Genomic DNA, 16,505 nt, shown 5'->3' on the forward strand with positions numbered 1-16,505 from the left:
ATGGATGAGAAATTTGGGGGAGAAAATCGCACCCAGCAACAGATGGATGGTTTTAGGGGAATAGTAAATTATTGTGGTTTCCATGACTTGGGATATTCTAGTCCGGACTATACATGGAGCAATATGCAAGAGGGGGAGAATAGAATTTGCCTCAGATTAGATAGGGCATTGGCTACCTCTGAGTGGTCAGCCAAATTTGGAGGGATGAAAATGTACCATTTAGTGGATTCAGCTTTAGACCATTGTGCATTACTAGTCACAAACTCCAAAACTAGGCACCGGCCAAGGGTTAGACACTTCCACTTTGAAGCTTAGTGGACTAAAAGAGAGGATTGCAAGGCCATTATTGAGGCCTCTTAGGGATTCAGAGTGGACCTTAGCACACCGGAAGGCATATCAAAAAATCTCAGAAACTGTGCTGCTGAACTTTCCAGATGGAATTCTACGATCTATGGGCAAATTCCAAAGAAAATCCAGGAAAAAGAAATGTGTTGAATGCCCTAGCCATGCAAGAAAAGGATGAGGATGTGAGTCTGAAGATTAACAAGCTAAAGGGAAAGATTAATGATCTCCTTGATGATGAGGAATTTTATTGGGGACAACGGGCAAAAGCCCACTGGCTTAAAGAGGGTGACAGAAACACTAAGTTTTTCCATGCACAAGCTTTAGAAATGAGAAAACAGAATACTATTGTGGGCATTTGGGATGAGCAGGGAAGATGGTGTGATGAAGAAGAAAGCATTGCCCAAGCTGCCATGTCTTATTTTGACAACATATACAGCTCCTCCCACCCAAGCCATATTGAGGAAGTAATTGAAGCAATCTCTTCTAAGGTGATAGATGACATGAATGAAAGCCTAACAAGGGAATTAACCAATAAAAAAGTAGTAGTTGCACTAAAACAAATCCACCCTAACAAGGCTCTAGGACTAGACGGTATGTCCGCCGTATTTTTTTAGAAATATTGGAGTATTGTTGGTAACAATGTTACAAATATGGCCCTAAATGTCCTCAACCATAACATTCCCATACCAGAGCTCAACAAAACCAATATCTCCCTAATTCCAAAAATAAATAACCCCAAAAGAATGACTGACTTTCACCCCATTAGCCTATACAATGTAGTTTATAAGCTCATTTCTAAAATTCTTGCCAACCATCTAAAAGCTCTCCTACCCCACATTATATCAAAGAATCAAAATGCCTTCACCTCTGATAGGCTCATCACAGATAATGTGCTAGTGGCTTTCGAGTTGATGCATTATTTAGATCACAAAACATTAGGGAAAGAGAGCTTTATGGCCATCAAACTTGACATGAGTAATGCATTTGATAGGGTTGAATGGGGTTTCATATCTAAGGTTATGGAAAAAATGGGGTTTTGCAATAGATGGATTAACTTGGTCATGCAATACATCACATCGGTATCATACTCTGTCCTCATCAACAGTGTTGCTCACAAAACATCTATCCTTCGAGAGGTCTCCGCCAAGGTGACCCACTCATTCACCAAATAGTGAACATTTTTTTTTTGGGTCTTTTTAATTAAAAAATATGATAAAATGATAAAAAAAATTTTCTAAAAAAACAAAACACATATAAGAAAAAATAAAAATAAAAATTTACCTTTAGCTGTTACACAGATTCAAGAACATTGGTTCACAATTTTCAATTCAATTCAATGGGCTCCAACATCACTGTTTTAAGGTCAATTTGAGTCAAGCCAAACTATTGAAGGATTAATCCAAGGCTCAAACCCCTACCCCAACACAAATACTTCAAGCTTAAACATCTTAGCCCAATCCAATTAGATCTCAATTACCCCTACAAACAATTGAGTCAACAACCAATATTCTAACCATTTGTTTACCTAGAGACATCCCTAGCTAGATCATTATCAAGCCCACCATTTAACTTGACACATAGCCTATTCCCTCATCCTCGTAACAGTTTGGATCCAAACCCATTTCCTAGTCCACCATATAATCCATACCCAAATACATGAGATATCCACTCTTAAAGTCTACCAAGCATGAACCCATGATCGAACTGCATTATGGAAACTATGGTTACCATCCAAATCCAACTGAGGAAGACATCCATTTCATAATCCAACCTCCCAACAACAAAGACCCACAAATCATGGTTATTGCTCTCATGCTATTTCTGAAAAGCATGAGGAGGAAGTCAACCCTATTCCTTGAATATTTCTGGTGCCTTTGTAAAGGGAAAAGTGAAGAAAGAAATAAAACCCTTAAAAGTTCTTGTAGGATTATCAGTCTTTGTAAGATGTTCATCAGTGTCTCTTATGTCTAATGTAAAAAAGCTGTTGAATCTTATAATATCTCTTAGCTTGTTGTATCTTGTGTTGTGCTCTATCCCATATTTTCATGTTATCTTTTTATATCTTCTTAGTAATCTATGTTATTAACCATTTTCCATAATCTTCTTACATCCTCTTTCTCTCGTTTCTTGGTCTTTCTCTCAATAGTAATAGTAATAGTTGGTATCAGAGCCAGTGATTTGTTTCTCCCTCCTTTGATTAGTGTGCTTTGATTATTGTCCTGATTAGTATGCTCTGTGATTTACTGTTGCCACAATACGTGGATCCTCTATATTAATCACATCAAAACACTAGATTTGATAATCAAGTAGAACACTAAGGAGTTTGCTTTTAAAATCCTTAAAGAACCTTGTTTTCCATACTTACCTTGTGGACGTTTCAGCCTAGAGTTGGCGTTTTAGTCCTATTAGGTCTTTGGTAAATAGGTCTTTCTAGAAGAAACTATCATGGCAAATTCATCTTTAGAAGTTACTAATACCACTAAACCTGCCTTTGATCTTTCCCTTCGTAAATCCACTGCAAACAGGTTAGATTATTTGTATGAAATCTCCCATGTACCTGAAGATAGTAAGATCCCTATTACTAACTTTCCTATTGTAAATCCTTATACTGTGTATGATAAACCCCAAGCTTCTTTCAAACAATCCATAAAAAAGCTTTTAAGTCCTTCCCAACCTTCTACTGTAAAAGAATATGTCCAAGCTTCCAAGTTTGACCAGTATAATATTCCAGCAAGTGAAACAGAAAATTTCATTACCCTTGCCCTTCCTAGAGAATTTGTAATTCCATGGCAAAAACAAGGATACACACACCTTCATTTTGGTGCAGTAAGGTTGGCGCTAACTTTCCATGGAAGAAAGGGACTCCCTGTAGTATCTAAAATTTCACTCCTTGATTCTAGATTCTTGGAATATTAAAATGCTGTCATAGGAACAATCCAAACTACTTTAAATACGGGAACAGTTTTTGTCACACTTTTTCCTAACTTCAATATGTCTCTCAAAGATCCTCACCTCTGTGATGCTCTCAAAGTACAAGTCCAGATTACAGGAGCCTCTCAAGTGCAAGACACATTTGCTGCTACACTTCATTACCAGCTTGCTTATAGACTTCAGAATCATGCTTTTCACATGGCGATTCCAAAAATAGCCAAATCCAATGATGCTTTATATTCAAGTTGATTCAGAAATGACACCTATGTGTACGTTTGTTCCAAGACAACTCAACAGAGACTAGATGACTTCTCTCTTTCCAAAATCATGGATTACGAAATATGAGATGCTTCATCAGGCGACTAAACTAATCTAGTCAAATGATACTCTTTTTATCAGAAAAGCAAATGGCGAAGTTGAGACATGATTCTTGACAGCTTCACCAAAGAAGAAAGATGTAACGGTCTTTCCAACTCAAATTGTTATGCTCCAACCGGTGTCCCATGTTTGTGAAGATGGTCTTAAAATTAAGGCATTTTGAGAAGATGGAAAGCCCTGTTACGAAGGAAAATCACCTTCTAGTCACATATGGTGGGATATTTGTTCTTGTGTTGATTGCCAAGAAGAAGGAGTTTTTGAAGAAGACTATTCTAGAAGAAAGAAAAAATCTTCCCAGCAAATACTCAAAGAAAGATATGAAGTAGGAGATCCAAAAGTTGACCTCCTTGGAAAACCCTTTACAAAGTTTGATTATTACGTTCTTTATCCTAGAACCAGAAAGCAAAAAACCCTTCCTTCCCCACCATGTGCAAAAAATCATGATCAAAATCTGAAACCTCCATTGATTCCATACTACCAGAAAGTCCTTCCCCAAATATCAAAATACCAATCTTTTTCTACCAAACAAACTCAAACATAGAACCCTTTACCCTTGTTATATGTTTGATCATAGTTCAACTTCCTACTCACAGAATTATCCTCCTCTTGAAAGTTTTGATCATCCCCAAATCAACACAAAACATGTTTGGAAAATCAAAAATCATGTTGGAACCAATCCAAATGGAACCAAGAAACAGGTCTCTTTGGCAAAAGCAGCTTTAAACTGGCAAGCAGCAAATGATGTGGCACAAAACCAAGTCCTTTCAAAGATTCTTGATGATCAACAAAAGATGGCTGAGGTTGTTACTCATACCTTCTCATCCTTAAATTCTCTTATTGAAGATTTGAAGAAGAAAATCAGGATGGTTGAATAGGAGTTAGCAACAAATGCTTCCATAGTTAAAGACTTGTCTATCTCTTTTCCTCTTATTGGACAAAAAGAAAAAGAAAGAAAACAGTTGTTACTACAACTTCAAACCATGGAAGGTTCACAGAAGGAAGCCACTCAGATTCTTCTGATGCATGTTTATAAGCCTTACCAACCTTGACAATCACTATATAAAGACCTGTCCATGCCCTTGACCTCACCATTTTCACCAACTTCTCCCTACCAAAACCTACAACCACTAGTCATGACACATCCTAATCATAATCCTTTTAAACCAAGTGGAATTTTCCCTGGCATAACATATTCAATTCCACCTCAACCAGAACCATAGGTTAACCCATAAAATGAATCTTCTCCTATGAAAAAGGACAAAGAACCAGTATACTAACCCCATATCCAACTGTAGGTGCTTCTTCAAGACCTCCAGATATGAATATGTTGGCTGTGGATCTTGACCCCCCAAACCCAATTTCATCCTTTCTCAAAACCCTCACCCTTGAAGATTCAAGAGAACCTTTTGTGCTCCCAATAATTGAGGATTCTGATCTAGACTTGTCTGACCTTGGTCTAGAAGAAGTGTTTATGACAAATAATGAGCCCAAGGTAGAAAAAGAAGATCCTGAGGAGGAGGATGGATCTATAATCTTTTTTGCTAATTTTTTCAATTGTTGGATTGGTAATTTACATTCAGAGTACAATGAGCTCCAAATGCCACTGTTTCCCAGATTATTTCCAAATTTGTTGCAAGGATCACAGGGAAGGGCCTAGAGACTACTAAACCACATACAAGGAGACCTTTTCAGCTTTCATTAGTAGATGGAGAGCAAAGGCTACCAAATGACTATAAGACCTAATGAAGAAGAACAAATTCTGATGATTATAAATAATCTTCTACCCAATTATTAGGCATATATTTGCCCATTACTTTGCCTCACTCTAAAGCATTACTCGCAGTTAGCACACAAGTGGAGGATGTTATCAATAGTGATATACTAAATAATGAAGAAGCTCTTAAATTCTAAAGGTTCGAACAAGAAGTCTCCTGAAGTATTCAACATCAACAAATTACCACAACCATACAAGATCATTTTTTCTAGTTCACCGAGGATTTCCATGAGCTTTATATGCCTCAAAGAAAGGTCTTTCAGAAACTTAAGGATTAAGACTTGAAAATGTGGACTGAATTGACTAAAGTAGATTGAATGGACAAAATGAGATATAATTGGGTTGATTTGGACCGAATGAATCAAAGTAGACTATAATGGACTGAATGGACCAAATTGGACCTAAATGGATCGAAATGCTACCTTGATATGGCTCAACAAGAGCATAACAACAATAAATTTCACATTTCAACTTTTAGATATTATATATAGATAACTCTAAAAAGTTTGCCTCTTAGTTGTATGAAGTCTAGTATAACAAGTCTTTATATGTGACCCAAATAGTGTTTAGTAAAACACAACCAACTTCAAATAAAACGCTCAAGAAAAATCTAATTTCCCAATCGATCAAGAGTCAATCAAGATTATAGAATCTTCTTCTATCTTATTATTTTGTGATGCTATTCTCGATCAATCGAGAGTGTTTTGAGCCTCGATCAAAGGTTAGTTGAGATTACAAAAATTGTCTTCTCTTAAGCTGAATCTTGAACACTTAATCTTATACTTGTTATTCAACATGACAACGCAAACAGTATTTTCACATCATGGAATTTTCCACTACTAAAACATAACATTAACTTTGGAAGATATGAGGGCAAGAAATTAGGAATACATCTACATAGAGCTTGCTAAGCAATATTAGTACAATACTATGGTTACAATATTACTCAAAGGGACCTTAAGACTACGAACAAGATACACATGAGACATTTATAGCTTTCATTGGTAGATGGAGGGTAGACTATCCAAATGACTGTAAGAACTGGTGAAAAAGAAAAAATTCAGATGATTATAAAGAATCTTCTGCCCAGTTATCACAATCATCTATTTTCCCATTATTGTCCAAAAATAAATTAAAAAATTTAAAAAAAAAAATTAATAGCAGTGGGCATGCAAGTGGAGGATTCCATCAAAAGTGGTATGCTTAAAAATTAACAAGCTCCTAAATCCAAAAGGATGCAAACTAGTGGTTCTAATAGCAAGTTCCTTGAAGTTTCCAATATCAACAAACCACCGCCATATAAGAGCACTTAGATCCTAGTTTTCTGTGTATCTCTCTTTAGCTATTGAGCATCATGTACATATTAAAGTTGTCAAAATTCATAAGTTGGGGATGGTAGGTTTGTGTTCTTTTGATGCAGGACCATGGTTTTGTACGATATATTTCCTAGGTTCGAAAAATGCCCAAGAGCTTTCCTGCTCCATGCGACTCAATTCTTGGTTTTGTACATTTTGATCTTCAGTCAATCAGTTAACTTCCAATTAACTTTTTGACAGCCATTTAGATCTTTTCGTTTTGTGCATTGTTGGTACTTGGTACTGTTGGAATTTTACTGAAGACTTCTTTCCAATGAAATCAAGTTTACATGATTTGAACTTCTGTGCAGATGACTTTCAGATGCAGGCAATCTTCCCACTTTCAACCATTTGGATCGTGACCTTCCCAATCCCGGTTTTGCTCAAATTAGGTGTCTATGGAAAGCTTGCCATGTCAATTTTTTTGACCTTATCTATTTTGTTTCTTTTGGCTTCCTATTTGATCAGTTACAAGCACATGAAAGCGGTACCTTAAACCATTTTCAAGAAAAAATCCCACTTTCCACTTCTTTGTGAGTTAAAGCATATATTGTGAAATTTCATAACCGACCCCTCAAATCAAAGCTTGTGCAATACTCTTCCCAACATCTTCTCATTTGCCCGTCTGGGCATAGCCATCGGCCTCTTGCTAGCGTAGGGTACGAGGTCTCGAACAAATTCTTTTGAGACCAACTGTTTCTTTGGGGCCGATAGTTCCTTTGAGGCCGTCGGCTTTTATTGTCAGTACAATTCCTTTTCCTTGATGGGCTCTGTCATTCAAGAATCTTGATCTTATTATGAAAATACCCTTATTACAAGTGAAACCCAAATGATGTTTCAAATCATCTACGATGGTGAGTTCTAGTTAGCTCAACTAATAAAGTCTCTAATGATTAAATAAGAATTTTGGAGTTTAATTCCCACCTACACCAAAAATCGATTAATGTCTTGGTCTAAAAATAAAGAGCTATCATCAGGAACGAACGCCATAGGTTGAAACTTTCTATATAAAAAAGTCATCTATGAAATTGATTAATTCCCTTTAGTAGCTTAAGGTTTTAACTTTAATAAACCAATAAATTGCCAACATTGACCACATAATTTCTCAATGGCCACACATCAAACTCTCTCTCTCTCTCTCTCTCTCTCTCTCTCTCTCAACCAAAATCAAAAGTGAAAATTAGATCACAACTTTACTTAATTATGTATAGCCTTATCTAAGATAAAAGTCAATATCTATTTTAAAATAATGATAAATTTTCATTTCTTTTTACTAAATATTTCTATACTTGAACCGTGATATTTGATTTTTTTTATATGAAATTAATCAATTTATATTATTTTGATTAGTATTAAATAATTTATTTAATTGGTATGTAAATATAAAAAGCCTCACATTAATTTATTGTTTTAGATTTCAAATTTTATATGAAGTGGGTCTATTCTTCTAGTTGGTATGGATATTTACAAATGGATAAAGCTTTGGTCCAGTGTCTGGACCCATTGAAATTGTAACACATGTCCACTTTTAACCACATGTCACAATCTCAATAAGCCCATGCATGGATGTACTAGAACCGCAGATCTCTAAAAATGATTAATATCGTTGCATAATATTCCGCAGAAGTGAAATGAAAACATGCTTTTCTACTTGATTCTTAGCATCATGCACTAGAGCTTTTTGCCACTGCTTGAATAGCAAGGCAAGGTTTGACATGTTGGCTTTCTTAGCTGGGAATTTCCAGACTAAGTCAAGAACATTGAAGCTGAATTTTCGAGCAACTTATATATTTTGTTACTAGCTATTTTTGATGACACTGTTGTCTGTTAGTCGTCATCAGCTCCCAACTATGGCCAGTTTTTTTTTAATCATTCTGCTATGACTAGTAGAGTTTTGACGATCCAGTTTTTCAAATAAAGTGATGAAGGCGTTGTAGGACATGCAATTTCCTTATGATGGTCACTGTTGATGCAATTTTTTTTTTTGTAAACACCCGACCCAGTTCTTATCCTTTAGAGACTTTTATTTTTAGGTGCAAGGCATTCTTTAGATACCCGACCCAGTCATGCATATTTTAATTTCATTCTTCACAAAGATCCACACTTTTCCTTAAAAAATTAAAAATATAAATCTGTACCTTTTACTTTTAGAAACTCTCCTCTCTCTCGTTATTCAATCTAGATTCTGGAGCTATAGCCATGCCCTTGTAATACTTGTTATACTTGAAATTGCTTGGGACTTTTCTTATTGTCTTTCTTTCTCTCCCTCTCTTTCTGTTTACGTTAGTCGTGTCTATAGCACCTAAGCGTAAATCCACTCTTGCCCAGAACCCTCTTCATTCTGGAGCTTCTTCATCATTTGATCCTACTCTATCTCATATTCGATTCCGTGATGATGATGCCTTTAAGGCATTTTCGGAAAACTTTTCTAGACGAGGCATTCATTCAGAATGCCAAGTCGTTTTGTCAGACTTTGCCGACACCGGCCTTCCCTCTGTCATTCACAGTAGGGGATGGGAGTCACTGTGTGACGTCCTGGTCATCTATCCTCTCATGCTTATCTAGGAGTTTTACTCCAACATGCACGGGATTGATCGTTTAGTATCTCTTTTCTTTACTCGCGTTCGAGGTACGCACATTCCTATCACACCGCAACTTGTTGCGGATGTGCTTTGGGTCCCTAGGATAGAGTTTCCTGACTATCCTAGTTGTGAGCGTCTGAGGACTGTGTCTAGGGATAAGCTCATGTCTGCTTTTTGTGAGCGCCCTTCTGCTTGGGGTGAGCGTCTGTTTACACCATGTCGACCTTTTGCTAAAGGTCCTAGATTCATGAACATGGTGATGACCTTTGTTTTGCATCCACTCTCTCACTATAACTCCATTACAGAGCCTCGTGCTCGATTTTTGTTATCTCTTCTTAAGCAACTTACTATAGATTTCCCTTCTCATTTCATTCTGTCTATTATAGATGTTCATCTAAATTCGGCGTCCCGTGATAAGCTCATCTTTCCTTCCACTATCACGAGGATCTTACGCCACTTTTCCGTTCCTTTTCCCTCTTCCGATCATTTCACCATCATGTGTGCCATAGATTACGCTACCGTTAAATGTAGCGAGGCCCAGCTTCGGTCGCGGCAGTCGGATTCAGCAACTCCTCCCTCCCATTCAGCTCCATCCCGTTCTGCTCCATCCACATCCGCTCCTCCCTCTTCTTCGGGTGATGTGACTTTAGGAGACATCATGGCGCAATTACAGTACATGGATGCTTGCCTAGATACACTCTTTACAGAGTTGTATCAGGTGAACGTTCGTGTCGGTCGTATTGCATAGCGACAGGCGTCCATAGGTGGTTTTGCTCCTGAGGCTACTCCTTCACCACCTTCTCCCGTGGCATCTAATTCTGAGGATGAGGATGATGCTAATGGTGATGATGATGATGCTTCGGATGATGCTGATGGAGATGCTAGCTCTACCGATGAGATGTCTACTTGACACTCTAACCCTTTGTCACTTGTGACAAAAAAGGGGAGTAGTTTTGATATGAGAGTAGTCAGTCGTAGGGGGAGAGTTAGTATAGGGCCATTTTTTGTTAGGGGGTTGATACATTTTGAGGGATGTAGTGAGGATAGTATATATCTTTTTTTTTCTTTCTTTTTAGATACATAACTCTTGTACATGAGGTTTTGTGACCATTTATAGACATACATTGTATTTATCTCTTTCTTTATATTGATGTATGTTTTTCTTTTACCTACCCCTTCATGTGTTGTTCTTTTCTCCCTTAATACACATGTTTCTTATATTTGTATGCAATCTATTATTTCTATTTCACAAAAAGATACCTTGATAAGTTTTGTTTTAAAGTATTTCAGAAATACAGGTTGTTAAAGTCTACTTGCCATAAACTCTCTTCTTGCAAAGTTTTTCAAGAGTTTGTGTTAGAATAGATTTTATTGTATTTAACAAGTGAATATAAGTTGAGTGATTTATGACTTCTCTCATATGTTCATTTGTTTGTTGTGGTTTTGTCACGGATTGCTAAAGGGGGAGATTGTTAGGACATATGTGTTTCACATGTTAAGAACATATGTCATGACTTTATGTAATTGGCTTATCCTTTGACAAAATGTACTTTACTTGTACTTTGGTAGATTTAGGATGTGTTTAAATACTTCAAAAAACCATGTTTCAAGATCAAGTGTTATAGCCTTCAAGTGTTATAGCCTTCAAGTCTGTCCAAGAAAACAAGTTGATAGTGCAAATTCATTAAAACTCGACAGTTGTATCTATCGAGCTAAAGAAAGCTGTTCAAAGTTCAGTGTGCTCGACACCTCCTATCCGTCGAGATTTAAGATTTTCAGAATTCAAATCTAATTTTCTTGGGATCCGTGAATATGTCTTTGGGCCTTCTTTTCTCCTAATCCTAGACATATAAAAGGATTGTTTTAAGAGCCATCAAACAGTTCACAAGTTGCACAAGCTTTGAGCAAACTCTATTCAAGCAAATTGTGATCGGAGACGAAGTTCTTGCCCTAGTTCATCTCTTTCTCCTGAAGAAGTTGTTGTGTATGTGCAACGTAGGGTTTTGTGACCAAGCATCTTCTTGATCTTCATCGTGTGGATGAACTGAAGAACTTTGCAACCAACAACCTTCTTAGTTGATGATTGAAGTCGCGTATTGGGATCCGCGCAATTGGTTAGTCACGTGCTTGGGAGTCGTGCATCTGAAAGGGGAACTGTCACTACAGAACAAGTTCAATTAGGTATTGGGGTAAAGGTTCAACTGTAGGTTGGTAAGGTACTTGGAATTCCTTTACTTGTAACCGCTTGTTGTGATAATAGTGGAATTTTGGGAGTGGTGACCTGAAAATCACCCGGTGGGGTTTTTTCCGTTAGGTTTTCCCCATTCGTAAACAAATCATCGTGTTATTTATTTTCCGCTGCGTTATTAGTTTATTGGTGATTTGTTTGTGCTACCACGCGTTTGCATGATAAATTGATTAATTAATAACTTGGCTGATTAATTAATAACTTGGCTAATTAATTTCTATCACAAGGGGTCATTCAATGGGTGCAAAATTTAAACAATATCTTCTAAAATTGTCCCACATCAGTCAAGTTATTGTTGTGTTAATATACACAATTGCTATAGTAATTGTATATTTACACGGTTACTATAGCCGTGTATACCGCTTTTTTATTTATTTATTTTCTCTCAACTCTGCTCTCTTCAATCTCTCTCTTCCTCAGTCTCTTCAACATGAAGAAGAAGAAGAAGACCCAACCACCAATAACCACTAGCAACACCACAACCAAGCACCACCAACACTGCCACTACAGCCCAAAATCAACCCAAACCCACCAAAAAACTCATCCCAAACCCAACTCAAAACCAATCCAAACCAAAATGAAATCAGAAGATTCAAAACCAAACCCAACAGAAAAATTGTCGAAGATGCAACCGATATGACCTCAGAGTTGTCGTCATCGTTGTCGGATCTCCTCGCCTCCATGTGTGAGAGTGGCATGGATTTGGTATATGAGAGAAGCAAAGAGTTGAGGAAGGAGATGAAGAGACATGAATAGAGAGAGACTTGAGATAAGAGATATATTTTAATGGAGAGAATATTAATAAAAGAATAAAAATTATTATTTAAATAAAATAATGTGTATAATAAATGGTGTAATGTAGATATTTTGAAAGACGATTGTGAAAAATAAAAAATAAAAGTAAATTTTTATTAGATTTTTTTTTTTTTTGGTTAAATTTTAGATGTATGTGAATGGAACTTGACCACTGAGCTTTTATGAATTAATATACATTTCGATTTCTCAAACAAAACAATAACTAAAGACAAGGCCATTTGGTACATGTGTTTAAATATATGTTTTCAGTTTTTAAACAAAATTACATGAATTTTCACACATTTTTTACATATTTTTAAAAAATACAAAAAATGTTATTAAAACAACATTACCAAACGACCCTCGGAAGCAAGGACAACGAAATTTCTAGAAATAGAAAAAGGTCACGTCTATTTTGTTTGGTTTTTTTTTTTTTTTTTTTTTGGTTTTTAAAGTAAAGTAAAAGAGATGCAGACTGACAGACTCAACACCCAATGAAAGGCTAGAAATACTGAGGGACTCAATAGTCAACACGCAATGAAAAGTGAGAAATGCAAAAGTGATAAATTATATGACGAAAGCAATGACATCGTCCAGAGTGCGAAAGAGTCCAGGAATATAGGCTGCAGAGCTTGGTGCACTATTTATTTGCTTTTGTAATATGGGTCGTGTTAACGGGCACCTTACGATGCCCGTTAATACCCAGCTTTTTTGCAGTCTTTTACATAGCTTTACGTATCTTTTTATCAGATGTGGGTCAGCTTTATAGGCAAAAAGAAAAATGAACAAAGAGACCAAAATACCCTTTTTCATGTCTCTCACCAACTCAAGCCTAGTTAAGCGTCTCACACAGGAAAATTTGAAAACTCATGCGTCTTTCGCAGGAAAACAACACCAAACATCTTACAAAAAAGAAAAAACTGAAATCACAATCCTCTCACAGGAAACAACCAACATAAAAAAATATTTAAAAAAAAAAAAAACGAAAATCACAATCCTCAGGAAACAACAAAGTATCAGTAGATCCAAAAAAAATAAAACTATCTCACAAGAAACAATTAACATCAATACATCCAAAAAAAAAAAGCCATCTCACAGAAAAACAACAACATCAATACATCCAAAAAAAAACCCATAAGAACATATGGGAGAACATAAAAAATTTTTGAGGGAGATGAACTGGGTCGATGGAGGGGAAATCAAGGAGGAGATGAGCTGAGTTAGAAAAGAAAGCTGTGAAAAAAAAAATAGAAGACAAGGAAGTTGAGCCAAGAGTTTCGGATGGGAGAACATAAAAATTTCAAAAGATGAGAAAGGAGAAGCATAAAGAATGAGAGAAGATAAGTGTAAGGGTGATGGGATACGTGTGGTTGAGAAAAAAAGGAGAAGTAAAAGTAATTAACATTAGCATCAACCATATTTTCCTTATCCACTAAATTTTCATCATCCACCACTAGCAATTCCTTTTCACTTAATGATGCTTCACGACACCAACGTGGTGGTAAATACAAGGATGGAATTTGGTAATAATCTTTATGAAGGAATACACTAAGTACATGACGACAAAGTATACCCCAAAATTCAAAATTCTTGCAACTATAATATGTCATCTTACCATCCCATAATACTTTGTGCCCTTGACTAGTTTCATCTTTATAATATTGTAGCACAAATTCAATACCATTTTCTTGAAGCACCAAATATTGTGTTGCTCTCCCAAATTCCTCTTGAAAAATCTTGAAAGCATAGGGTGTCAAAACACTATGCTTGGTCTTCTAATGGTGACAATGATCTTAAAGAAGAACCTCTATATGTCTCCAACATCGTATCGTGTGATTGTGTTTGTTCAATATCTTCAATGGCAAGATCAACCTAAAATTACAAATAGTAAAATAAATTAAAAACTTTTGTATGACACATGAAGACCAGAAATATTTACAAAAAAAAAAAAAATTATACAACAAAAGAAATCAATGGTAAATAATGACTTACTTGTTTGATGAGTTGGATCAAGTTTGTGTGAGAACTAACAAATCGTTTAATAAATGCATTTATACTTTCCGATCTTCCGGTTGTTGTCATTCCACCAAAAAAATGCCCACGAAGGTAACATGGTACCCAAAAGTGCTTGATTTAATATAAACCAATTACATGTTTGTTAGAGAGCATGTCATATTTTGTTATAACTTGAAGCCACTGATTGTTAAAATCTTCACATGACTCTAACTTGTATAACTCATAGAAATTCATGCACCAATTTGAATATTGATTACAAAGAATTGATGTAAACCAACCACTAAATTTAGCGGTAATATGCCATATACAAAAGGCATGCTTTGTAGCTGGCAATTCTTTTGATATTGTCTCTATAATCCATGAATCTTGGTCCGTCAAAATTGTCTTGGGTTGATTCCTCATTAAGCATGCAAAAGTCTGCTAATCAAATACAAATTTGCTAACGCATGAAAATATTTCAAACGATATACGTAATTATTCTACTAATTAATCAAATAAAATTTAAAAAATAATTGTACAAATTTATAAGACAAAGAATGTACCTTCATTAGCCATCGAAAGGCACTTGTTGTTTCATTTTGAAGAAGTGCACAACCAAAGAGAATTGTCTTTCCATGATTATTGACACCAACAAAAATACCAAAAGGCATATAATAAGCATTCACCTTATAAGTAGTATCAAAAACAACCACATTTCTATATTTTTGGTACCAATCAAAACAATGAGAAGGTGACCAAAAAATATGTTCCAATCTATTTTCTTCATCGGTTGTAAATGCATATTGGAATCTAGAGTTCTCTTCTTTAGCAACCTTGTAAAATTGTATAAGATCCATAGCATCATTATTTGCATTCTTCCTTCTCATTTTCACATAAAGATTACGAATATCCCTTTGAAAAAATGGAAGTTGTCCATGTTTCAAATGCCTCTCAAGTTCCATAACACGCATTACCTCTCTAGTTGAAAGTCCAGCTTTTTTCAATAAGAAAATGCGTTTTTCATCATCTATAGTGATAACTCGATTGGCTGGAAGAAATCGCACCTCTGAAGGGGAGAACAAATCATGATTGTGGTCTACAACAAACTTATTGACATGCCATTCTCAAGGAAAAATATCAAATGACTTTCGCAAAATGATACTTAAATGAGCATTACATCCACATTTTAAAAACTTCCTATTTCTTTGCTCCTTAGATGGATCCACTATTTTTAGTGGTTGTTTATCTTGTCGATGACAAAAGAAATCACATTTTACTATTTCTCATTTTTTTTTTCTCAGTATGACCTTTTCGAATTGTAAAACCATATTGATTTGCATAATTTTTATAGAAAATGAAAGCTTCCTCTTCACTAGAAAAACATTAACCAACAAAAGGCTCAAACTCATTTTCTATTGAGTTTATATCTTCATGTTCTCCCATTTTATCTATTGGACATTCATTCCAATCAATTATTCCATCATTTGGAAACTCATTTAATTCAACACAATTCTTTGAAACACTTCCATGAACCCCACTTGCAATCAAATCATCATCAACTTGTGCTATATTAAAACAAAAATTAAAAAAACAATCAACATCATATTATGTGATATATGAATTATATATTACAAATAAAATGAAAATAATAATACCTTCTTGAGATAATTCATTTAAGTCAAAACAATCCATTGGAACAAATTAATGAGCCTCACTTGCATCTACATTGTCATCCATTGGTGCTATATTTTAAAACAAGAGTTTAAAATATAAACATCATATTCTATGATAAATGAAATGTAAATTTATAAATAAAATAAAATTATAATACCTTCTTGAAGGGGTTCATTTAAGTCAAAACAATATTTTAGAGTAAAGTAGTGACTCTCACTTGCAACTACATTCTCATCCATTGATGCTATAATACATGTATTAGAAATAAAAATTAACATCATATTAATTTTGGTGCTATATAAAAACAAGAGTTTAAAAATCTTCTATGATAAATGAAATGTAAATCACAAATAAAATAAAATTATAATACCTTCATGAAGTGATTCATTTAAGTCAAAGCAATCTTTTGAAACTACATCTCCATCCAT

At 35.3% G+C, this 16,505-nt stretch overlaps 1 protein-coding gene and 1 pseudogene across 1 annotated transcript; one reads left to right on the top strand and one right to left on the bottom strand.

The window, feature by feature from the left end:
- Positions 1–4,529, top strand: LOC115985731. Its single transcript, XM_031108639.1, has 4 exons — positions 1–288; positions 435–936; positions 1,126–1,493; positions 4,248–4,529. The coding sequence occupies exons 1-4, from the start codon at positions 1–3 to the stop codon at positions 4,527–4,529; spliced, it is 1,440 nt and encodes a 479-aa protein (XP_030964499.1).
- Positions 4,530–13,253: 8,724 nt separating this feature from the next.
- LOC115985732 lies at positions 13,254–16,505 on the bottom strand (annotated as a pseudogene).

Source organism: Quercus lobata, chromosome 4 (genome assembly GCF_001633185.2).
Source record: "Quercus lobata isolate SW786 chromosome 4, ValleyOak3.0 Primary Assembly, whole genome shotgun sequence".
Lineage (NCBI taxonomy): Eukaryota > Viridiplantae > Streptophyta > Magnoliopsida > Fagales > Fagaceae > Quercus > Quercus lobata.